The 27,147-nt window shown below is 41.7% G+C and overlaps 1 protein-coding gene across 1 annotated transcript; it reads right to left on the bottom strand.

Annotated features, from left to right (window-relative positions):
• Window positions 1–12,924: 12,924 nt before the first annotated feature.
• Window positions 12,925–18,789, bottom strand: LOC147423890 (putative sucrose-phosphate synthase 2). Its single transcript, XM_086500942.1, has 12 exons — window positions 18,399–18,789; window positions 18,223–18,312; window positions 17,652–17,884; window positions 17,009–17,072; window positions 16,149–16,847; window positions 15,911–16,057; window positions 15,671–15,802; window positions 15,404–15,580; window positions 15,211–15,327; window positions 14,092–15,093; window positions 13,860–13,987; window positions 12,925–13,424 (listed from the first exon to the last, which is right to left on the bottom strand). Exons 1-12 carry the CDS (start codon window positions 18,570–18,572, stop codon window positions 13,154–13,156), a joined length of 3,234 nt encoding a protein of 1,077 aa, XP_086357068.1. The 5' UTR covers window positions 18,573–18,789; the 3' UTR covers window positions 12,925–13,153.
• Window positions 18,790–27,147: the final 8,358 nt, after the last annotated feature.

Raw genomic sequence — 27,147 nt, 5'->3', positions numbered from 1 at the left:
TGGGTAGATCCAAAAGTAATTTCATAGAGATACTGCACATAGAGTGCAAAATGCTTCATATGCAACTAATGTGATGAATATTCATGCCGCTCCAAATCAGCCTTTGCTAAACACTAAGGCGCATAACACCTAGTGTGCATGCATTTAGCAAAAATAGATCTAAACTTGTGATTTTAACCAAGGGTTTTGGATTGCGAAGGAAACAACTAGGGCTACATGTGCAATACTACTTGAATTTCATTGATTTTTAATTAGTGTTCCTAGACCTTTCCAGGCGGGAAATTCGAGCAGGTGTCTTTGATTGTAGGTAAGTGAACACTATGTTCAACCTCGAGGTACACATGTGATTTGGTTTTGTTTCTTTTTCTGAAAGGTTTTTTGTTTACTTTTCCACGTAGGATGCATAAAATTCTATGTTTTCCTCCATTTGCTCTTTAATAGACATGCCAAGGTCATGTAAGAGCAAAGTATCTTGGACTGTAATGTCCAACATACATTCCTACATTATGCAGTTATGGACCTAGACGTAAGGTTTTCTTTGGCACATATTGTCACATGGGATACAACATGGTCTAGGAACTCAAGGAGTTTGGTTTAGCCAGTGTGGAGCAAGGTTATTGATGGTCCCTCTCACGCATGTCGCAGTGTGTTTGCAGTTACCTCCACACACAAGTATATCTTGTACTTGAAGGATGTTCTTTTTCAAACATACTTATCTCAGACATATTCCACGTGTGGAGAATATGACTCTTTGGGACTGACACTAGTGCCATTTATTTCAATTATGTATCGAAACAAAGTCCCTAGGTGTTGGTCAAAACTGTTTTATAGACCAAGTTTTCAGCACGTGGTATCAGGAACAATTTTTAGTGGCTAGGAATTGTTGGGTACTCAGAACGACTTGTTAAGGTTACAAGTGTTGCTAAACAACATTAACAAATTGTTGTTTATGCATATAGCAAGGCTATGTGTTGTTAATGGAAAAGTTCCATTGTTTGTACCTAGAAGTGACTTATGTTTTACCTTCTATATGGTTCAAACATTTTAGCCAAATGTTTCAGTAAGGCTTGCAAATGATTGCAGTAGAAAGTATTTAGTTTCTTTTCAGAACTATTTACACTCCCCTTTCATGTGCTCTAGGAGTATCACATCTGCCATATGTCAACCCGCTTGGTTAAACTTTGCAGGAAAACTGCTCAACTAGCTGCCATTAGTGATTGAAGTCAACTTTGGAAGTTGAAATTGTCCACTACACCTTGGCAGCTTGTGGACTTCTTTTTTTGAAAGTACAGGTGTGAAGGTTACAAGAATTGACCATCAACACTTAGTAAGTGATTTAGTAATCACTAAGTGGGTATCACCCCTAGATTGTATTTCATATAGACACTCTCAGTGTCATAGATAAAATAGGAGATCCATTGACGTTGGAATCACATTCACAACTGGATATTTTCTAGACCCAAAAATCCATAAATTTTTGGTTTTTTGGAACATCCGTGCTATCTAAAATGATGGCTTCATCTATACACCTTAATAGAGATAAGCCTTTACAAGTTTAAGATTTTCAAAAACTTTACTTGATCTGCACACTTAAGGTATGTAGTGCTAAAGTAACACCCAAAAAATCAATGGAAAGACTCTTGCTTGTCCATTAGAATTGATGGGTACTCAATTGGATAGAATTGTTCGATCTTGAAAACAATCACTGATGGATTACAAAGACATGGCTCTTAACCATTCCAAAATAGGTGGCTCTTAGTCCTTCAAAAACACATAGCTTTAGCCCTTTATGTTACCATATCGATATAGAAAGGTTTTAGTAAAATCATGCCTAATTTCACCTTTCCCACAGAGAGAGAGAGAGAGAGAGAGAGAGAGAGAGAGAGAGAGAGAGAGAGAGAATGCTAGGATGAGGAGAATCCCTTATTCTACTGTATTGTATGTCCCCTATGTATGCCTATGCGCAGACAATGGCTATGTTGTAGCTTATCCTATAAGCTACAACAATGTGCTTGTACAACACTCTCGTAGAGAGAGGTACCATAAGTCACATCTTGTCCCACCTACCTTGTATGTGATCGTGAGTGTACCAGGGTGATGTAATTATGGCGCTTTGCCTGTGAATAAACATAAATAAATTAAAAAATATTTTGAGACATCAATAATTGGCCTCATCTTTGATAGAGTAGCTAGTGCTATAGCAGAAGCGTATACAATCATATATCCATCGTACTAGTATGCCATGCATACATATAAAAAAAAAGAATGATAAGCCCTCAATGAGAGACTCAATTATGTGAGCCCCTGGTATACGGGCCTTGCACGATTACACTGACATGGATACATCACAGTGCATCGTGGCATAAACTGAGCTTATATCCACGTAGTGTCAAAGATGCATGCCATTATTGTTGATCTCAAGTCAATCGATAATACCTTGGTGCATAAGAGAAGCCTTGCTTCGCATGAAGTCTGCAAAGCACTTTGCTGTGCACAATTGAGAAACTATTTTCAAATAAAAGGTTAAATTACAAAAGAAACAAGTATAACTTGAAATTTACTAACCTTGTCACCCACTTGTGGCCACATTTTTGGTTACTTTTATCAAGAGCTCAATGTTTGGAAGTGTAAAATGTTCCCGAGAGAGCTCCGGTGGTTTCATATATATACTAAGCACTTTGATCGAAGGTTTTGATTTTTTCAATCGAAGATTTTCTTTGATCGAAGTACAGGAAAATAATACGAAGAGATGAATTTAGTGATGTATCATCGTATAATATGGTCGTTTTATATCCCCTAACATATATATGGACATTAAATACGTATAATACATTTAACGTTTAACGTATAATGCAACTTAGTTCTTGGCTCATGTGACACTCGGTGCTTGCGCTTACTTTATAAATCTTGCTTGATTCCCCTTTTGTTTTGGTTTAATTTTAGTTGGTACCCCCTACTTGTAGAAAGAAAGAAATCATTATCTACACACCTTCTTTTCAGCTATCTAAAAGCTAAAAAGCTGTAGGCCAATCTAACTCCTCATTGTGTAAATCCTGCCTCACTTGGTGCAATGTGCACTTGATTCTTATCTTCAATTTTGTCAGATATTCACTGTTCATCCATACATCAATGTCCTCGGTGGGGTTCTCATTAAAATCATCCATGTTATGATCTAAAGGGACCAAGTCAACCCCCACATGATGCCACTGACTATTAAAAATGATATAATGAAGTTTTGGTATGGATTATGTATCTACAACTAATAGATCCAAAATTGCACTTTGCAAAAGGATTCCATTTACTGTTCTTTGAGCCCAACATTCATCCACAAATTCTAATACATCTTCTTTGTCTAATAACCAAAATCATTTTTCTAGAAAGTTTTACATGTGCCTTTAGAAAAAAGCCACAAATACAATGATGGGTATAAAAATTGAAATTCTGCTTTGTTTGCTTAAAATGTTGGCCTTTAAACATTTCTGGATATTATAAAAGATCTTTCACATATAGATTTCACTTGTGGTTGAGCTTGGTAGTGGCCACTCTCCACTTCTAAAATCATGTTGGAAAATCTTGGAGACAGTACCCCAATGCTTCATGAATTTTGGTGGAACATAAAAATGATCATTAAAAATATCCCTTTTTCTGTTAGAGACCCATGAGTTCTCCCTTTGTAAATCTCTTCCATTCTAAACATCCAAAATGTATATGACACACTTCACCAACTGACATTCCTCTATGCTTGAGGGATACATGTCTATAATGAGCATAGTACAAAACATGCACAAAAAATAAACAAGCACATAACCACAAACAAACCAAAGAAAAGTGGAAATAATCTAGTGTGTACATATGAACCATTTATAGTTAGCTCTATGCACTGAAAGATTTGAGGTTCTAGGACGGAGGTGAAGCTCCTTGTCCATGTAAACATGTTGCACTAAAACCTCCCTCATTGTCTTTTGAGCTTCAACAATTTGAGAGTCTTTTATTCTTCCTTTCTAGCATGATAAGAATGGATTTTTTGACGAGGCTTTTCTTCTCCTTATTGGTTGCATTATAATACAACTACCCTTGCTTATGGATATTGGGATGCATTTGTTGTACTCATCTAATGTGGCATAAGTGGTGTGATGGTTTCAAATTTAAATGGGTGTTAGGGCATTTAGACCGCATGAAGTCCATTTCTTGACGAGAATAGGATGCAAAGCAAATAAGGTGAAGAGAGGGAAACAAGAAGAGGAGGGAGAAGGGAGTGGTGAGACAAAGAGAGAAACAGGAATAGCAGGGAAAAGAAGGCCATGAGAAGATTCAAGTAATTCTTTTCGGTTAGTGAAAGAGACCTTCTTGAGATACAAAGACCATGTACTTGAAAGTCACTTCAAATTGTGGTTCAAAAAAAAATCATTTTAGAAAATCAAAAGCAACTTCTAAAAACAAAAATCATGACAAAAGCCCGTCTCTCATTGGCCTAGACCTCTCTCTCTCTCTCTCTCTCTCTCTCTCTCTCTCTCTCTCTCTCTCTCTCTCTCTCTCTCTCTCTCTCTCTAAACGTTAAAAGGCAAGAAAGAGACCTCAAACTTCTCCTAATGATGATGGACACACAAAATGTATTGATAATTTGAACCATCAAGCTAGTACATAGAGAGCCATTATGTAGGCTTGATTGAGAGGTTCATAATGGCATCATGTATGATGTGTATGAAAGAATCATCCCAAGAGGCTCCTTGGTTTTCCATACTCCTCCATGGGGGGGGGGGGGGGGGGGGGGGTTCAAGTGAGTGCAAGCATCTACCGCGTCCAACCAATGCTCATCAAGACCGGTGCTAACCAATTTCCTCGATGGAATGAGTTGTCCACTTCTAGCAGCTATTCCATGTTTTATGTTTAGAGTTAGATGTCATATCACATAGAGAGTTATATTCAAACTTCATACAACACAAAAATCACATATAGTTGGATACATGAATAGGAACTGGTTTTTCAGATATTGAAGAAAAGTACGACCAGCACCATGTGATGATACAACAAAGCTAAATGATAATAAGAGCAATAGCTCAATGATTAAAAAAACTTGCTCTAGTCTATGGAGTGAGAGTCCCTCAAAATGAAGCAGTGGGTTCTATTTATAGGCGCCCGGATTGGAATTTGACTGATTGTGCACTGTTACAATTACAACGATAATTAATGTTGGTAAATACCATATCTGACTATGTAGCCTGACTATGAACAAGTGCATCACTAAGGCTCCATCTCCACCATCTACATTCCTCCTCTCCTTGCTTTGAATTTTGGTGTATTAAAAAAATCTAGATATCCATTAGTGGATCCTCAAGGATGACTATGTAATACTTAATCCTTGTTAATCCATTATGAGTTGAGCACTCTCAATCCACCCATTTTCCTTCCATCTCACTCTTCTAGAACTGATCTCCTTCATGGAATGTTAGCACTTCTTCTTTCGCTTATCTAGAGTTTTCTTCGGTGTTGTCTATTAAACAATCTAGGGTGGGAATTGAAGCATCCTAGGTTGACTCATTCCTTGAGCACTGACAGTCTAGGTGAGAATTGAAGCATCCTAGGTTGAATCATTCCTTGAGCACTGGAGCTAGCATTCTCCTTTTGGATGACCCTACAGATGGCCTCCTACTCCAGTTGCTCCTTGCGGTCAGTCATTATCTTGACATTATATGGCATGAGAGCGTTCCATGTCTTTCACTGTATCATCAAGCCTCTGAAATCTTTCAACTCTTATATTGTTTTTTCTATTTAGTGTCATTGAGAGCATTACTTTAGGAAATGCGAAGAGCTTTACTTTGCTTGTAATATTCCTTAATCTGGTCTACTATGCTGATGTACCATTTTTCGTCAGTTGGTTCATTGTATTTCAAGACAGAGCATGCAAAACTTGGAAAGCTCATCATCTTCATTGGCAACGTGTACATGAGCACTGGGGAATCATGTACTATTCAATGAAATTCAGCACTTTCTAATTCTCTTGCATCATCACTTTGCAAAGAATCCAAATCAGATAGATCAGACTCTTTAAGGTAGTTTCTTGTTCTCGGAGGCTCATTCCGGTCTTAAATCTTTCGCTATTGGAGTGCATTTTCCTCAAGCAACATCTCACTTTCTAATCCAGTATCTTCCTAGCAATTTGTATCTTTGTTAACAGTGTCTGTATTTCTAATCTGATATTTTTCATGCACTAGTCTGAAGGGCAGTTTCCCAATAGCACTTTCATTGGTCAATCATTCACTTTGCCCCAAACATATAGCATTTAAAACCTCTCCAATTCTGAATATCCATTATCATCATTGTAAAAATTTCTAGATGTGGAGGGCCTTCTCCCCTTGTAATTTCTTATTCAAGCTAAGGCATTGAATAGAGTGCTTTGGTCCACTTCTAAATCCAAATCAATCGGCATAGCTTTACCTTTATCTACTCTGGTGAGAGCCATTGCCTACTTTTGACATGTTGCTAATTGATTTGATGCATTGTCATTATGGGCCCCTTGGTTTTGATCACCCTAATTTTCTCCTTGATTACTAGAGTGGTCGCTAGGAACCTTTGCTTCTCCTTGTGTAGCACAAGCCTGGTTGCCATCAGTTGCTAGCCTTGGAGCTAAAGGAAATGGAGGGGGTTGGTCATCATTGTCATCTCTTTTATCATATGTCCCATCTCTAGTTCCCTATCTTGATCTTGTTCATTGTCATCCACATCATGGGTGAGACACTCAATCAAACCTTGATTAGCTAATGTGGTTGTGTAGACTTCAATCTTCCCTTCCATATCCACCTTTACGGTGCTGACCAGGTTTAGTAAGTCTTCATAATTCAAAGTAAGATTCCGAGTCCTGATCAAAAATATCTACCAGGGACTAGTAGATATACAAAATAGATTGCTTCTGAACCATAGTACGTACCTCCTTTAGACTGTTAAGTGCCTCCATCTTTTGATCCAACTACATCCTTTGAGCAGTACTATTTTTGGTCAGCTTCCACGTGTGCAGTGAGGGTTGAGTTTTGGGTTTTTAGTAGCTCTACTTGTTGTTGAAGTGTTTTGAAAAACTTTTTTCTCTTCTTGTCTACATTCTAGACCAAGCAATATGCTTTGATGCAGAGATTCTCTTTTTGTTTCTCTTCAGATTTGATAATTTCTCTTTCAATCTTTGCCTCCAAACGAGTGATGTTGGATTGCTTGACAAAGATCTGGGCTTCCATCATCTGGCCTATGGTACTTATGATAGTGTTCCACCCCATCTGAATTGTGGCAACACATCCATCAAACACCATTTCTAGCTTTGTCCAATTAGTTTGTGAGTGCAGGCATTTTATATGGGATAAGTAACTTTCCAATGTGTCTATAAATAAACTTCCCACCATTGGGTTCTTTTGAAAAGCTTGAAGCATATCCCCACTAATGTTTTCATAATCTAAGAAGTAACAACAATAGTTTTTTTAGACTTTGTAGCCTGATCAAAGCCCTTTGGCACTTCAATTGTAGTTTTTGGTGGTGTACCTGATAGCACAATAGCTTTGTCTGTTGAAGTCCCGGATCTTTTTTTGAAGAGTTATTGTTGAAACATCTTCTTACTCCAAGATTTGAACTAGTCCCAAAATTCTTTCGCTAACTCCTACTTTTTGGATGCTAGCTCAGATGTTGTGTTGTAGCCTTTGTTTGGGCTAGGTCCCTCTTTATTCCAAACGTCACTATCGCAATTTTTTCTTCCCAGGATTCCGGGCTAGTAGTTTGTTCCTTGGGTGTTGTACCCCCACTAACCTTCAACAAAGAATTTTGAACCAGTACATGGTTGTACCGCCACTAACCTTCAACAAAGAATTTTGAACATTCACATGTACTAGTATGTTGGTTGCCTAGTAGGGAAATTGTCAGGCATACCATGCTTTGAACAGATACTAGGTTTGCACTTCTGTTGTTTGGGCCATAACATTGTTAAATAGCAAACTGCTTACATCCTTAGTATCCATTGTTCTTGCCAGTAGAATGTTGATAAACAGGTTCTTAGAGACATGGGTAGGGTTATTTTTCAAGGTGATAGCTTCAACAATAAACTTATATATTGCTTTTGTGTTTTAATATTGAAATTGGAATGCCTTGCCCCATCTTTTGGCTTCTTTCTAGCATGAAGGGTTTCCTTCAAAAAATTGATAATGACGCAGCTGAGGAGGGTTGGGTTTTGAATCAAAAAGAAAACTAAAAACATGGGATAATTTTGCAGCAATTATCTGACGGATCCATTCATTAATGCTAATTGTGCTAGCATGAGAGTCAAAAGTGTCTATAACCTGCTTGATTGCATTAGTATCAAATGGAATCCTGGTGGCCTCCACACCCACCTCTATGCCCAATATCTTCAACATGGCTCTCTCATTCTGTTGAAACACATACTTACTGATGTTGTGATGAGGCATAGACTTAGTAATGTTCTGCTAAAACACATAATTACTAATGTTCTAATGAGGCGTAAAACATTGGACTTATATTGCTTGTAATAACTCTTCAAGTTCAGATGCCTTCTCATCGATGCTAGCCTTCATGGTTTGAGACAGAGATGTTTCTCTTTGGCCCATGGCAAAGCTCTTTGACAAGCTTTGTGTTGAAAACAAAAACTCGCTCCATAAGACACTAATACAAACCACGAATAGGTAGGCATGTTGGGGTGCACAACAGTAGCTGAGAAAGCTGAAGGTGATGGAGCAACAATAGGAGAGGCAAATTTGATACGGAGGAGGCTTTTCAAGTGAAGGCTTGTTGCCCACAAGAGAGAAAGGAATGAACGTAGGGTTGCACACTCTCCTCATAGTAATTTTGATTTGAGCCATGAATGCTCCACTCTTTTTGCGCCTTGAAGTTATGCCCACTGTATATGATGTGTCCTTTATGCATTGGTGTTTCCTTCTAATGATGAGTGGCTGGATACTTGAAAAGATTCGGTCTTTAATGCACAATTAGTAAGCGCTATAAGGTTTAGATGCCTTACAATTTTCTCCAATCTAAATTTGGTGTTTGGCAATCCTGGCATCATGCCCCTAAGATGTCCCAACTACTCCTAGTCTGATCATAAACATATCCAATGGTTTAATTTTCAAGTCAATATCTTCCCTGTCCTGCTCTTTTGGTGCTAGAGGTTCATCTGATCTAGAGTAGTATAACTTGACCTTTGCTCCATTACAGACCCCAAGCAACATCAGCCCAAACCCTTTAGTCTTATTGTGCCATTCAAGAATACCAAATCTATCTCATATGGTCTTGATTAAGCTATTTTCAAATTAGGTTTCTTTGGGCCTAATCTTGACTAAAATAGTAAGACCAAGACCCCTTGCTTGAAATCCCTAACCTTCGGCTTACTTTCATTCCATTACTTCCTTTGTTGGACCACTTCTTGTTCCAACATTTCCCTTTGTCTGATCTCATCCAGTTTCAATAGCTCATCTAGCCAATTCCTTAGTGTTGAATTAAAACCCATACGATGTTCAATGGCCATCCTCAGACTAGGAACCGCAAACTCCATAGGCACCGGTATCTCTATACCACACATCATCCAAAATGGAGTCATCCTAGTCGTGATCTTGTAAACTATCATGTAAGCCCACAATGTCATTTAAAGCTTCTCATCCCAATTATAGAGTTCCTTCTACACAATCTTGGCCAGAATGGTCTTGATGGTCTTGTTGTCGCTCTCAACTTTTCCATTGTATCTTGCATAGTATTGTTGAGTTTGTATGCTTGATCAAGAAGATTTCACTCAGGAGCGTTGGTAAAATGAGTTTCGTGGTCTAAAACTATCTCAAGCAGACAACCATAATTGCACACTACATGTTCGTACAAGAACCACATTATGAGTTTTTTGTGTTCTTGGGCAATGCCTTGATCTCTACCCATTTTCGAACATAGCATGGGGTCATCACAATGTACTTATTTTTCCTAGGAGTCACTTTCTTAAATAAGCTCATGAAGTCCAAAGCCCACTTCATGAAAACTCCCAATGGTGTATGGTGGTTAAAGGTGTCATATTTGTTAATGTTGGTCTTCCCATCCTTTGGAAAATATCACATGTTTTGCAAAAAGATATAACATCAGTCATCATACTTTGCCACCATAACCCTCTTTGTAATATTTTCTTGCAAGTGATGTCAATGGAAAAAAACACGTGGGCTCCCATTACGAGCCTCAATAATCACATGCATTCTACCGTGCACATGCACACATATTCCCACCACTCCATCAATTCCGAGCATGTACAATGATCCATCTATAATAGCGAATTTCAAACTCTTAAAGACTCTTACTGGATTGTGCCTTCTTACTGGACTGGGACCAATCCTTTGAAAATACTCCAAACTAGAGGAAATCATACACATCCTGCCACTGTAGGCCATACTCTAGAATAACTTAGCATCTACTATTTTATCTCTTAGTGACGTTGCTAAATTTCCTCATTACTTCTAGACAAGAAGTCAACACTACAATGAGTTTTCCATGGCTTGTGAAAGATGTTGAACAAGAAGTCAACACTGCAGTGAGTGAGTTTTTCCCTGGCTTGTGAAATATGTTGAACTCAAATTTTAGCAAAACATCATCCATGTGCTTGATGATCTACGTAAAAGTGGTTTAGCTTTCCCAGCAAAGTGTTTGAACTTGATAACTTGATTGCACTAAACATAATTCCTAATGCCTCTCTTTAAGTCATAAAGTCAGCTACACTGGACATGACAACTGGCGAAGTAGACTGGGTAATATGTCTTGCCATCATGCTGACAAAGATTTGGTTTCCTGCTAATCACTTCTTGTAGACACTGAAAACTAGCCTCACATTTCGGGGTTTATCAACTCAAATTTCAGCTAAAACATCATCCATGTGCTTGATGATCTACGTAACAATGGAATAGCTTTCCCTACAAAGTGTTTGAACTTGCTTGCACTAAACACCATTCCCAATGCCTCTTTCAGATTATAAAGTACCCTTATTGTGCTAGACTGGGCATTCCGCCTGCCCAACATGCTGAGCCAATATCGCTTCCATAACCATTCACAAGGCTGCTCAAATGATCAGGAAGAGAGAGGAGACCTACCACAGTATTCACGAAAGAAATTGACCACATTGGTACGCTAGCTAAAGAATCAAAGTAGGGATTTGATGGTGAACCTGACTTCAAGATGAGGAGATGGGTGCCAACCTTGACTGGAGGGATACTGATGAGCTTGGGGGCTCTCAACACTCTCCTTAGTCAAGAAGGAAGCATTCAGAGAAGGCTGAAAAGCGGTCCCATTCAAAGGGGTCTCACAAGGCAATGTCGCTTCCATAACCATTCACAAGGCTGCTCAAATGATCAGGAAGAGAGAGGAGACCTACCACAGTATTCACGAAAGAAATTGACCATATTGGTACGCTGGCTAAAGAATCGAAGTAGGGATTTGATGGTGGACCTGACTTCAACATGAGGAGATGGGTGCCAACCTTTGACAGGAGGGATACTTACGAGCTTGGGGGCTCTCAACACTCTCCGTAGTCAAGGAGGGAACATTCAAAGAAGGCTGAAAAGCGGTCCCATTCAGAGGGGTCTCACAAGGCAAACACGAAGGACAAAGAAAGATTCATACGGATGGTAGGGCTGGGAGCAGGCGAAGCAAGAAAATGACATGTAGGAAGTCGGATAAACAGGACGAGGTGGACATAGTAACCGAGACATGATTAATACAATGACAAATGGGATGGTAACAACCGTCATTACAGTAGACACCAAAAACAAAGAAAGAAAGTCTGATCACAAAAAAATGATCAATACAATGACAGATGGGATGCTGACATCGGTCATTACAATAAACACAAACAGAAAAAGAAAGTCCGATCACAAAGGAAAACCCACACAGAGCGGGAATGAAATTTGTGCAGGTACAAACATGGGCTACACTCAAATTAGCATCCTTAATATGGGGCATTTACGCTCATGAAACTCCCCCAAAATCATGGCCACATAAAAAGGCCCTCTAAGTTTCTAGGACTTTGTAAATTTCCATTTTGCTCTTTACCTTGTTCGCAGTTTTTTCTTCTTGCATGATGTGCTTCAAAAGTTCATTGTCTACGAATGTTTTAAGAAATTAAATTTTTTAGAAGCCATTAAGAGCCACCAAGTCTATTACATTAAGATATCCACCTAGCATGTCATGTGGAGGGCTTTAAGCATCCTCTATGGTTCAACCTTTGTGAGATGCGAGTGTGGGTGTGGGCACAATCTCGTAAAACTAACTAAATCAGGTCGCAATTTATAACCACCTACGATAGCAGTTTCTATGATATTAGTTTTTTTTTTTTTTTGGCAAGACCCACAATAGGTGGGTGGAAAGATTAGATTAGTAAAACAAAAAAAAATACATCATCAGACCTGCTCAACCCGAGCCACAGGCCACCAACCGATATAGACCAGACCTAAGACTCGAGGTACATAGGCTAGCAAGGGGAACCATAAAATCTATTACATTAACATATTCACTGAGCACAAAAGAAAGTTTGGTTAAATAATCCAAATTATAAGGAATCTTTTGTAGATACTTTCCCTATCTTTTGAGGACCTCTTTCTATTGCGCGAGGTCTCGTGCATGGTTCGACACCTGTCAGCAGCATCCTCGAGGTCTTCAAAGGTCTCGAGTTCAAAACTCGTCAGATAGGATTAGTTGTTGAGAGGACTCAAATTTGGAGACTATCCCTTCACCACGTTTCCCTCGTTGAGCCTGACAAGTAGTGCAGAACTTTAAGACGTAAATTTAGCAACTAGAAAGGGTTTGCGGTGGCGGTCATATTGCCAGCATCCATCCATTTTCCTTCAAATTCATCATTAGGCCTCTAGCGAGGAATTGAATGGGCAAAAGCCTGACAAAGCAATAACGCCTGAAGTGGATATAAACCATAGAACACGGCATTCATTTGTCATAGCATTTCCTTCTGATGATAAGCCAGAGGCTAAGATTGCAGAATACATGTGACTAGAATTTCGGCACCATTTCATTAGTAGATGGCGTATGTTACAGAGCGGTCTAGTATGGCGTCTAGACCTAATAATAGATTATAACGAGAAAAACCACCATTATTTTGATGGTTGGCAAACCTCATATAAATAATTAATTAGCAAAATTAGCTGAGCTTCTTGAGAGCAGAAATTATATCCTCTGCATTGAAGCCACCTTCAGTAGTCACTATATAGGGACTATCAGAAGGTAAAACATCGTCTTTGTTGTATGTCTGAGAGTTGTGCAGCAAGCTAACGGAGCCTTCCTTTACCACCTCTTTTAATATCACAGTTTTGTGCAATCCAGGAATCAGCTCCTCATAATCTGTGTCTCCGGTTTCCCCTACAAACACTGTCATATTGGCCACATCCACTCCCCATCTCACAAAAAGATACCTGAGGCACATGAACAATTATCAGCAATGCAAAACCAGAGAGAGAGAGAGAGAGAGAGAGAGAGAGAGAGAGAGAGAGAGAGAGAAACATAACATGTGTGTATGGAGCTGATAAGTTGACTTGATGCTCAAGAATTAGAAAAATGAGCGTCACAATGAGAGCCCACATCATGGTAGGGAGAGGAAGGTGTGTAGGGAGAGCTCATGGCTGAAAATGTGGGAAAGCAAGCTCGTGTGTGTGTGTGTGTGGGGAGAGAGAGAGAGAGAGAGAGAGAGAGAGAGAGAGGGGGCCGGGGGTGGGGTGCGGGGGGGGGGGGGGGGGGGGGGTTTCCTAACCAAATAATGAGGCTACTATCAACAATTTCCGTTATGTGCTAAAGATTATCTGCGGCACTACAAATCAGAAGTGCAGAACAAGTAAAGTCAGAAGACCCACCTCAAGGCTTGAGCACGAGAAGCATGCAACGGAACAATGTGCAACTTGGCCTTGTTCCTGCAGTAAATCACATGACATCGGGAGCCTCTTCCTCTCAGCCTCTCCCGGAAGTCCTCAACGGTTGGAACCTGAACAGAAAAAGGACAGTTAGCCATTTGCGTACATACAATCCTTACAAGCATCCACTACAGACCGGATGCATTAACGACCCCTGTAAAGAATAAGCACTTACATTAGATGGATCTTTCACTAAATACTTGAGGCAATGGGAGGAGCCAGACTGCTGATCCTCCTCCAAAGCCATCTTTTTACCAGACTCACTCAAAGAATTGATGAACTTCTGCATCGTTTTCCTCAACCCGTCTTCACCCCATCGATAATCTATATGTGCTTCATAGTCTGCATCCGCTGACAGCTGCTTTCCATCTTTGCCATTGTCACTTGTGGGATAATACAACTCACTACCACTGCTGCAAACAAGTGCGTCAAACTCCAGTAGCTTAATCCCATTGCCGTTGAGAAAAGAAATAGTTTCTTCTGCTGAAAGAGCAGTTGATAGGATAAACCCACCGGACCTGGCACTGCCTTCACCTTTTAAAGCTTTAAAGATTTCTTTTATGATGGAGGCAAAGTCATTCCTTGGCTTCCCATCCTTCTCATACACATCTACACTAATCACATATATATGCTTTCTCTTCCTCAGAAGAGCAGCCTTGGTAGCACTCAAGGACATGGCCCTTTCTGGTATGGCCTTTTCTGGCCTTGAATTTGAATGCTGCTCCCCATCCTTATGGGTTTCATGACCCTTCATCTTTTCTAGAATCCTCTTTATGCGACCTGTTAGTCCATGTTCATTTTCATCTCCATCACAGCCATCTTGGACCATTTTCTCAAGATCAGCAGGTCCATTCAACGACCCTCCACCTGACTTGTCACCATCAATTGAAAGACGTAATGAGATATCATGTATATCCTGTAGTGAGTCATTGAAGCTTTGTGACTCCTCACTGCCATCAAGCAAATCATCATTCTGCCAATGTGGGTGCCTCTTTCGACAAAGGGCCACCCTGGAAAGATATATCTTGCAGTGTTCTGGCCAAGAATAACAATGTATATTCTTTAAACCATTTCGCCTACATTCAGTCCACAAGTTTCTGTCAGATACCAGCTTGTAAAGAGCAGCTGCGATGGCCTTCGAGTCATGCGGGTCTACCAGTAAGCCATTGTTTAGCGCCTGTTAGATCATATACTCGAAAGAGTTTAGTAGCAACTCACATCTGATTTTACAGCTGGCATCAATTAAACTCAAGAGTCTAAACACAACAGCCCTACAATTTAAATGAACACGGACCTGATGAATATCAACTGGCCCACCATTAGTGGTTGCTACCATTGGTAGTCCGTGGGCAGCAGCTTCAATTAAAGTTAAACCAAATGGCTCCACAAGGGCTGGATTGATGAATACTCCCTGCATCATAATGACTCTCGTTGTCAGCCACATGCTCTGCTACAGATGTTTATAGATGAACGTACAGACGTACTACCTTTGTCTTCGCAGCTAGCCGGTATATATCTGGAACCTCCGACTGCTTGTGGTGCTTGGGGTACGCTACCTCCCCATACAGGTTATATTTGTCAATAAGCTTTAGGACAGTCAACAGAACACTGGCATTTCCAGATGGCATTTCATCAATGTCCTCGCGGTTGCCCATGATAAGCGTCTACACCAAACCATAGCATTCAAGGAGCAAGGTCATCTCACCTGTATTTTAAAAATTAGGAGCAAAGGAATATTAAAAGTAGTTACTGACCAGGTTTGCAAGCTTTCTAAGAGACTTTGACTCTCCAAAAGCTTTCACGAGGGTCGGTATGTTCTTCTTTGGATCAGCACGAGCTAAAGCCAGAATAATAGGTTTTGCAGGGTTTCTGAAGAAGTGCAAAATCTGTGAAGGTTCATGTGGACAATCAGTGAACATCACCTGTGAGTATCTGTGTCTCTGGGAACGTGCACACCCACATGCATCAATCAATCTAGCTATCTATTTAAATACCTCATCGCACAATGGAGGATCTGGTTTAGAAGCCGGTGCCACAACAGTCCCATCTTGGCTAGTATACGCGACAGACTCCATGTCCTCGATAACATCACCAACATCAGGAACCACCACACTGCTGAAGTCCATCCCTGGTGCAATTACCTACCATACACACACACACACAACTTGATATATGCATTACAAGAAATCGTCTGATGAAGAATCTTGAAGATTTAGGATAACAAATACTTACAGCCATAGTTGGCATGTACCGTCCATAACAATTCACTCCTTGCTTGGCACGAAGGCGTAAAGTCCTCTCAAGCTTAACGCTGAACCCAGCATACAATCCCCACTGTTGTTCGATTTCCTGCTTTGTGCTAGTAATCACAAGCTCTGCAGAATCAAGGGACAACTCTTCAGCTTCAATGCGACGCATGATTTTGTAAGTTGCATTAATATCTTCTTTTGATTGACGCCCTTGCTTGAGCAACTGCTCTAACTTGTTCCGGCCAAGAGAATGCCCGGTCAAAACCATCGGCACATTCAGGGCACCAGACAATAGGGAAGCAATGTCTCCAGCATCTGCGTAATGTCCGTGTATAACGTATGGCCAGACAGGCTGCCCATCTCCAATTTGCTCTCCCAAAACTTTGGAAATGTTAAGAATGTGACTTAGTGCCCCATCTACGAACTCTTGAATGTATGGCCACAACAATTCCTTCCTCAAGTACTTTTCCCTTGGGCCACATGGTATTCTGATGATATATGTGCCCCCACTCTGGCCCACCTCTTCGTCATCGTCATCGTAGGACACATCACTAAGCATTTCCGTTGGCTCTCCATAACTAGAGTCTACTTCTGGAGAACAAATTTGCCGAGTGAGTAAATCAACTCTGTAGACTTCAGGGAGCTTTGCCAACGCCTTTGCAAACTCTACAACGTATTTGACCTGTTGATCGACGTATATTATAGGTGTATCAGTACTATCAATAGAATGAAAACCATTGTTTACCCACTGACACATTCAATTAATATTGCATGCATAAAATCCTGTTTGCACCCTTGACACATACCATACATTACTACACATACAGCTATATTACTGCTTACTTGACCACCTGTGTCCGAATCTCTTCCCAGCTCCATGTTATCTCCACGGACGAGACCATGCAGACTGCAAGTATAGGAAACACACAAGTGGGTGAGTCTGCCAACGTTACTTCTTTCAAATTGAATGCACGACTAGAAATCACTTAATCTCGTAAAATGCGTGAGCAATGCCGATAGGCATTCTGTGTCTTCTCCCACCTAGTTTTAAAATACTGGCATAGCAATACACACAACTTGCACAGTAGTGTTCCGAATAGATGCCTTCAATAGGTAAGGTGCTCTTAATTTACTGGCTGTTAGAGAATTTGCATGCAAAGTCTTCGCTCTCACTCTCTTCACTTTATTGAACATCTACATGTCCAAATCCGTTTCTTTTTTTGAGCAGCATCAGACCAACCTTTATACCATACCACACACAACACCTCTCCTCAAAATAGGATGCTGTGAAATTCTCCTTAGATCCCCCAGAAAATACTATTGAACACATCAGCTACTTCTAGGGGAGATGCAATTATTTCTCGAATTATAGAACTCCACCTAGTACAGAGGTGGGCATTCGCAATAGAGAACTTCACTGAGCCAGAACAGTTTGGTATTTAAGAAAAAGCTCCTGAAGCTTAAGACTACAATGACTACCAAATACCTGATCATCACAATGTAGAGTCGTCGCTCTTTATGTGGATCCCCTATTCCTGACACATCGGTCCGGCTTTCGGAAATTTTAATGTTGCCTCCCTCGCCTGCATTTGGTATGAGTGATTCACCAGCATTTTCAGCCTCCGAAAGATCCTCAGACATGTCACCAGTAACATCTTGCTGGCATTGTTCATCCTCAAGGCGACGCTTTGCCAAGCGTTGCGTGGCATCCCATTCCATCTGCATGGCAGATCCAATTTGGTATAGTCACACAAGCAGAAATGAATTCAAAGAGGGAAAGGATCCTCAATATGGTGCAGGAATAAGACTGCATGTGTGTGTGTGTGTGTGTGTGTGTGTGTGTGTGTGTGCGCGTGTGTCTGTGTGCACATGCGTTTACACACGAGTACTGCTGTGGCCAGCAAACATGCAGGAATTTGGGAGGCATGTTAGTAAGGTCTGTACTTTACAAAGGTGCATTTTGTTTCATTGTGACCCTTTTGTGTTCATCTGCACACACACATGCATACACAAGCACATGCAGTAGAAAGAAGACAGCTTGGGAATCAGATGCTTGCCTTCTTTTTTGCGCGATATAGGTGCCATATTCTCCAGCACAGATTCTCCATGCGGCCACTCCTTTCTTGAACGTCCCTTGTCGCAGTTGCCTGTTTCAGACCCATCAAACGCATTACAGAGAATCGACTCCATTGCTCATGCTTTGACTGCTGGGAATTTAAGATTTAGGCTTTACCCTCATCCATGTTTTGTGAAGAGCTAGCTCGTCCGTCCCTGCTACAACTTCATCCACGAAGTACCTTGCTGGGCTGAAATCGCCTTTCTCACGAAGCGGGGGGACGAGGGTGTCCTCTTCATTTACACCGAGGATAGCTTCGAGGTACCCATTGATCCACTCGTTCGCAGCCATGGAGGCTACCTGCGCTGCGGGAATGGCAAAATGCAGGTGTGAGTGGGTGGGTGCGTGTGTGTGTTGGGAGGGGGGTGGGGGGATGGGGCGAGCGATACGCAGAGAGGAGAGAGGAGGGCTGGTGTTGTATGAGAAAGTAACCCACGGTCAGAGTACGTGTCGAGTTTTCCACAGCGGCTTGATGCACACATGGCACTTGTCGCTCGCCTACAAGTAGCACAAGGGACCCGCACAGAGCCTCTTTTCAAGGCAGAGCTCTCAACCTCTCATGCAGCCCGCTGCCCCACTGCCCCATGCGAATATCCTGGTTTTCGTGCTTTCATATGGAGGGGTTCTACATAGACCCCTAAGAGCACCCTCCCATAGTCCTACGAATGGCGTCGCTCAGAAGGCCTTTGCCAAAAAGTGAAACCCCCGTACGCCTGCCAAAATTACCTCCCAAATCTGATTTTCTGCTGAGCTAGAGGGAGCTTGAACCACCCTCTGAATCCACCTCTCGCAGCTTGACCGGCTACGGCACGTTTTCTCACCCTTTACATGCCCATTTTTAGAACTGTAATCTGCGCACAGTGAACACTCGTAATAAGCTGTCACATCGTGACCGGATGGAGCCTGGCTATGGGAGCACGACGCTTTTCCAAAGGCGCCTCCAAGTTCTAGGAGGTCTTTCTTGAAAAGGCACGTTTAACATGTTTATGAGAAGGCGCTCTACTTAGAACTGTAATCTGCGCACAGTGAACACTCACAATAAGATGTCACACCATGAACGGATGGATCCTGGCTATGGGAGCACGACGCTTTTCCAAAGGCGCCTCCAAGTTTTAGGAGGTCTTTCTTGAAAAGGCGCGTTTAGAGCGCCTTCTCATAGCACGTCTGACAAGGAAGGCCCTCTAAACAAAAATGTGGTTTTCCAGTCGCTCGCACACTCCCATAGAGCAGTGAGCAGCCGATGCACAAACCTTCTTGTGCAGAAAACGCCAAGACTGTTCCAGTCACAACCTGTTGTTGCAGGTATCCAATTGATCGGCTGTAAGAGGTCCGGAGGCACTTTCCAATTCTGGAGGGTGGTCCAACCACCCTCTACCCCCAAGGCGAAACTTTTTCTTCGTTTTTCTCGTTTGATATTTAGATGGTGTATAGGAAAATGTGTGACGATTAGACAGCCTGCCAAAAGCGCCGCTAATTGGTCTATGGGTAGGTGCTCTTAACAGGTGTATGAGAAGGCACCCTAAAGGAGCTAGAGGAGGTCCCTTCAACCGTTGTTCGGAGCCCCATAGCTTCAAAGGGAAAACCGGCTCAATTAGTGCAAAGGGAAAACTGGCTCAATTCAGCATCTTTTTTGACCCCCCACGGCATAGAAGCATGAACCTCTTGCAAGCCGTTTTTGTTGCGCCCACGTAAGAATTACCTACCACTACTAGTGGAGGACAAAGGGGCACTTTAGTGGGAGAACACTTTTACGGGTGTATGGAAGGGGGCGCTCTAAACATAAATTCTCTCATGTGCATCAATGTTCACCAAAACAATGGGAAAAAGGAGAGCATTGGAAATCTTCGATTTTTAGTGAAAAATCTAGGGGTTTTCTCGGTTTTTACACTAAAATTCTCTAAATTTAGCCGATTTTCATCAAGGTGACCCTCCAAACTAGCCGGAAATTCTTAAGTTTTGTCCTTTGAAAATGCACCAAAGGACGTTTTTTTGTGAACACTGATGTGCATGCTTTCAAGAGCTATGCAAGCAGAGTGAATAAAAGCAATTTGCAGTGCTGGAGTCGGGCTTGAACGATCTCGATAGCAAATCAAGCTTGGAATTGAGAAGTTTGAAGGCAGCATTGTGCAAGCAGGTCGGCAGGCAGCATGTTGCTCTCTCTCACATACACACAGCTCGGCTTCGTCAGAGACTCCTGCAGCATTCGACAAAGCATTGAATTTATTATTTATTATTTATTATTTATTATTTTATTTTTAATAAGCCTTAGGGTGCTTGCACACCCCACCCTCCTACTCTCAGCTATCGGCTCGGCAGCTGAGCATTCCACCTCACCATAAGGATATAATAATCAACAATAGCGAGGTGCTTTAGAGAATGCTAGTGTTTTTCAACGCTAGTGAAGCCGGGTGCTTTTCAGCACGAATATAAGCCCACCAACCAGAGCAACCATGAAAGAGTATATGTTTTTAGCATGCATGAAAGTGCAAGCAAGAGAAGCATAGGAGCAGGAGCAAGAGCACGAGTAGTAGGAAGATAGGGATGAAAGCCCCTAGCAGAACCACGAGCAGTACTTAGCAAGGTAGGTAGTGCATACAAGTTCTGGCAAGCTCTATCAATATCTACCTGTGTGTGTGTGTGTGTGTGTGTGTGTGTGTGTGTGTGTGTGTGTGTGTGTGTGTGTGTGTGTGTGTGTGTGTGTGTGTGTGTGTGTGTGTGTGTGTGAATATGCGACAGGATAAGGGTAGAACCAAAGGGGGCATGGTCCTAGCATGGCCGACTAGGCTTGCGAGTCAAGGGGTGTCCTAAAAGTAGGCTAAGAGCATATAAGAGGAGTATGGTTGGGTGGAGAAAGACATGCAGCTGGCTCCTTTGGCATCTCAGTGGTATCAGAGCATCACGGCCTTGGGAGAGGAGGAGAGGAGGGTCGTGGAGATAGGTTGCATGAGATTGCATGTGCATGCACACACTGTTGGAATTAGGGTTGCAGAGAAACACACACAGCTTGGAGAAGACGAAGAAAGCTCAAGGCACACGATAGAGAGTGTGTTACTTGGTGTGCAATGGAAAGATAGATAGCCCTAGAGTGATGGACGTATGTACAATGCATGGGGGGAAAAATGTCCTAAAGAGGGGAAAAAATGCCCCGGCGGTCCTAGTGTGTTCACACACATCACTACCACATGTATATGGTAACAAATCCCCCCCGGAGTGATGCGATGAACGAGAGTTGGCACATGAGTAAAGGGAAGTGCCATGCCCTGAGGACATGGTCAGTCCACAAAGGGGAGTAAGCCCAAAGCTTTGCGGAAAGCTTCGAGCTTCTAACGAGACAATGCCTTTGTGAAAAGGTCTGCGAGGTTGTCTTGTGTTGTCACATAAGCCAAGCTGATCTCTCCTGCTGAGAGCCTCTCCCTGACATAGTGGTAATGCACCTCAATGTGCTTTGTGCAAGCATGAAAAACTGGGTTCCTCGCAACTGCCAATGTGCTCTAACTGTCAGTGTAGATAGTGTTGGCAGTGTCCTATCCAACACCCAAATCAGTCATCATAAGGCGTCTAAGCCATACACACTCAACCGTAGCTGTGAAGATTGCCCTGTACTCAGCCTCACAACTCAAAGTGGCCACAGTAGGTTGCTTCTTGCTCAACCATGATATACATGAACTGCCAAGCATGAAACAAAAACCACTTGTGGAAACTCGCGTGTCAAAACAACTAGTCCAATCTGAGTCCGAAAAAGCATGTAAATCTGGCTGCAATGATCCCCCCCTTGGGATAAAACAAGCCAAGATGTAACGTGCCACTAAGGTAGCGAAAAATCCTCTTGACAGCCCGCCAATGCTTACACCCTGGGCTATGCATAAATCTGCTGACCTGTGAGACTGCAAACTGAATATCTGGCCTCATGTTGCATACATAAATGAGGCATCCAACAACTGTTTGGTAAAGAGTGACATCAGCAGGATCACCAGCATCATGAAGACTCAATTTCAAACTTGTTTCCATGGGAGTGGCAATAGGTTTGCAATCCTCAAGTTCAAACTTACATAGTAATGTCTCTATGTAACTTTTCTGACACAAGGCAATACCACCATCACACTGCTTAAACTGTATGCCCAAATAATGATGCAACAACCCCAAATCTTTCATCTTGAAAGTAGCATTCAAATCAGCCTTAAATTCAGCAATATGTCTCTCATTTGGTCCAATGATCAGCAAATCATCTACATAAAGAACCACAATGAGAAGTACATCACCCTCACGCTTTACATACAATGTGCTTTCTGTTGGACTATTACAAAAGCCTTGTTTGACCAAATGAGTGTCAGCTTTCTCATACCAAGCACAAGGAGCTTGCTTCAACCCATACAAAGCCTTGTTACATTTGCACACTTTGTCCTCTTGTCCTTTCTTGACGAAACCGCGAGGCTGTGTTACATAAACTTCTTAAATATGTCACCATTCAAGAAAGCAGTAACAATGTCTGATTGATCCCAACCAAAATGAGCTGCCAATGCACATAGAAAACGCACAGTAGTCATACGACAAGTGGAAGCAAAGGTCTCTTCATAATCTATGCCTTTTTGCTGTGTATAACCCTTTGTAACAAGTTGAGCCTTATGGCGATCGATCTCACCATCCGGCTTGCGTTTCAACTTGTAAACCCACTTCATACCAATGGCCCTTTTGCCAGGAGGCAAATCACATAAAGTCCATGTGTCATTTTCTATAAGTGCATCATATTCTGATTGCATGGCAGCCATCCAATTTTTTGAATTCCATGCTTCATCAAAAGACGGAGGCTCCTCAACATCATGTAAGCTAGACACAGCCAAAGCTTAACAATCTGATTCATAAGATACATGGCGAGAGCGTGAACGAGTACGACTAGACAAAGGTGCATCCAATTTACTGTCACGCAAAGTGTACACCAACCATTTTGGCATACCTGTAGCCTGCTCATTTTCAGCCCTTTCCTCATCAAGTACATCATGTACATCTGCATCAGTAATAGGCTGATCTGTAACATTTTCAGAAACCCCCATAGGCTGTACATTTGCCTCATTGGAACTTACATTCATATTTCCACCACTGAAAAGAGGCAACAAAGTGTCATAAATGTCCCGTGAGCTTACATTATTGTCTCTAGTACATGACAGCAAGTGTTGAATAGAATCTTCCACAAACACTACATCCCGTGAAACCAGAATACGTTTTGTTTGCGGATGATACAACCTATAACCTTTGCTTTCAGCACTATAACCAACAAAAATACATTTGATAGCCTTATCATCCAATTTTCTGCGCCGTGTTTGTGGCACCAAAGCATATGCCAAACAGCTGAAAACACGCATGTGCTCAATAGAAGGCTTTCTATCATGCCATGCTTCATATGGAGTAATAGATTGCAAAGCTTTCGTAGGACACCTGTTTAGTACATAAGTGGCACACATGATGGCCTCAAGCCAAAAAGTATGCAGCAAAGCTTGACTTTTGACTGTACAGTGCCATTTCCGCAAGTGACTTGTTTTTCCTCTCAACACACCATTTTGCTGAGGTGTTACAACCTTCACAAACATGTTTGGCAGGTGCTTCAAGAGGCGGCAAAGAAGCAACCATATCATATTTCTACAAACGCAGCAAACTGGCAAAATTCTGATGACCAAAACGTGCATGCCAAAGTTTTGCATTTGAAATAGCCCTTGAATCTGCTACTGCATTTGCAAATTTTTTTCCACACTTGTCATACAAAGTGAGCTTATACAGCTCACGTCACAAAAGCCCAGATGCAACGATTTCATCACCAAAACTGAGATCATAAATTGTACATCTGTCATCCACAAATTTGACTGCAAGTCCAAGTCTAGCAAGTGCAGATACAGACAAAAGATTCTTCTTGATCCCAGGTACATAAAGTGCATCAACAAGTGCGAAAGAACTGCCATTAGCAGCAGTAAGCACAATCTTTCCAACTCCCTGAACCGGATAAGAGGCATTGTTGGCACAAGTGACTGAATTCGCATGAGGGACAGACTCGAGAGAGGTGAACAATTCACGATGTGAGGTAATGTGCTTTGTAGCACCACTATCGAAATACCACACATGTGAATCTATAGCAACAGACATGCATGCATCATGGACAACAGGACTGTAAGTGCACTCTGCACTAAAAGCCCATTCTGCATCAACATCAGTATTACAATCTCCTTTTACATAAGACTCAACAATGGCTGCATTTGTAGTGGAACCAGCATTTGCAGTGGAACCACCCTCTTTCTTCTTAGTCTCTTTGGCCTTTAACTTGGGACACTACTTGATCAAGTGATCATTAGCTTTACAATAATGGCAACGCATCTTCTTTTTGTCCTTATCACCAAAATTGTCAGACAATGTGCTGCCAGTAGAAGCATTGGGAACAGAAGTTTTGCCACTCGCAGCAGAACCATAAGAAGTGGTTGCATTGCTGTTACCACCCTTTCTTTGAGAAGCAATAAAAGCTTGTTCAACTCCACGCTGTCTAGTACTGTTTTTCCTGGAAAGTGACTCTTGCAACAACAATGTGCATAATACATCAAACTTGACAACTTCTGGATTACCTTGGGTCATAAATCTCCAAGTACTAGCAAAAGTTTGGTAAGAATCTGGTAAGGCATCAAGAACAGTTTGCACAAGGAAACTGTCTGAAATGACTTCACCTGCAGAAATAAGTTGCTCATTGATATCCTTGACACTAGCAAAGAAAGTGTCCATATCATCTTTGTCATTAAATATCTAATATCTAACCAACCCAAATCATGATTTTCTCATATTAAACTGATCATTTAATATGGGATAATAAACGGGAACAAGGGTTAGAATATAGACATGTGCTTATGGATCTATCTCAACACGGGGCCAATGGTAAAGGGGCCCAAATGAGAGATGGTCTGTCAAAGAGCAAGGTTAACTAGTGAAGCTTAAAAGACCTTAGGGTTAGCTTTATTAAAGACCTCCAATGGTTAGTGTTAAAAGTCCTTTGACCTTAAGCAAGCTAGGGCTGAGCTTGAGGTGGGAACCCAACCTAAACTTAAGCAAGCTAGGGCTGTGCTTGAGGTGGGAACCTTAAGCAAGCTAGGGATGTGCTTGAGGTGGGAACCTTAAGCAAGCTAGGGATGTGCTTGAGGTGGGAACTCGACCTAAACTTAAGCAAGCTAGGGCTGTGCTTGAGGTGGGAACCCGACCTAAACATAAGCAAGCTAAGGCTCTGCTTGAGGTGGGAACCCCACCTAAGGTGCTTGTCATGCTTGATAACTAAGGTACTTGAGGTACTTGTCATATTTAATGAGGAAGTTGCTTGAGAAGCTTCCTATGCATGGGGGGTAAGATGCTTGAGTCAAAAAGAGAACCTACACACTTAATGAGGAAGTTGCTTGAGAAACTTCCTATGCATAAAAATCTCAAAGTTAGGGAAATTTTAAAAGAGCACATGGGACACATGTCAGACTCTCACTAAGATTAACCACATGGTGTGCTTGAATGCTATTTGTTGGGCTAAAGAGGGGTCCAATGAGCTTCTACTTCCATCCAACAAATATCTGGATATTTTCAAGCTCTCTCTCTCTCTCTAAGGGGTAAGGAGGACACTTGTCAAAAGACTACCCATGTACTTGACTGCATGTTGCATGTGATTGGCTAGGGGGAGAGGGGTCCAAAGCAAGGAAGGGGGGTGCTAGGGGGATATACTCCACACACACACACTCATTTGCAAGGGCATTCTCACTTGGTGAAAGTGGAGGAACACCACCTCCTTCTCCAAGCTTGTGAGAGTGAAAGCCTACACCAATACTCTTGGCTATGGAATGCAAATCCAACCAAGAGTCATGCTTCAATGCTTAAGCTTGCCATCTTCTCCATCGTCATTACTATGATATTATGTATGCTAGCAAGAAGAGTAATGATAAGTGAGGAACTATTTCTTTCTGCTATGGAATGTTTCTTCTTCCTCTTCCCTATCCTCATTCCCCGCTAGCTCTCTCCACCTTCGAAGGTGTTTGAGGCCTTGAGACTGAAGCTTGGGATAGTTAATGCTTTCTACAAGTTTATGTTATGCTTGTGATGCATGAAGCTTTCCATCTTCATTGCATCACGCAGGTCACAAGGAATGTCATAATAATCAATATATAATTCTCCTAAATGATTTTCTCATGTTAAAATGATCATTTAATATGGGGAAGTGCCAGGGGAGAAAAAGCTAGAATATTGGTTAAGCTAGCAGACCGACCACAGTAGGGATCCAAAGGAGGGAAAATAGGGATCCAAAGGGGGGGCCATCTGCAAAAGAGCCATGTGCAACAATGAGCTAAAAAGACCCTAAGGTTAAGCCCATTAAGACTTCCAAAATGCTAAGGTTCCAAAATTCAAAGGTTGTGTCCAAAGGTCAACCTTAAGGGAATTGGATGCTTTGTGTGTGACCAAAAAAGTCTTTGCATATCCCTACATAGGAGGGGGCAAGCCTAGCATGTAGGGGATGAGAGAGAAATCCACACACACACACACACAAGCCCCCTTTACACAAAGGGAATGAGGGACACATGTCAGCTCCCTAGGCCAGCTGCCCACAAGGTGTATCCAATTCCTATTGGATGGCCTTGGAGGTGGACCAATGAGAATTAGGCTAGAGTAAATCTAGTTTAATTAATTTAAAAAACACTTAATAAAAGAACCAATGAGAATTAAGTCTCCTAGATGACTATTGGACAGTCTCCCAAGCGGTCCAATGAGAGTTTAGTTGAATTATTAATTTACCTAAAGCTCTCACAAAAGGGGAAAGGGGGACACATGTCAGAAGGCTATCACTTATGCTGCTTAATAATCATTGGCTTGA

This window comes from Adiantum capillus-veneris, chromosome 26 (assembly GCF_014529385.1).
Source record: "Adiantum capillus-veneris isolate H3 chromosome 26, ASM1452938v2, whole genome shotgun sequence".
NCBI classification, from domain to species: domain Eukaryota; kingdom Viridiplantae; phylum Streptophyta; class Polypodiopsida; order Polypodiales; family Pteridaceae; genus Adiantum; species Adiantum capillus-veneris.
This window is presented reverse-complemented; position numbering and strand designations above follow the sequence as displayed.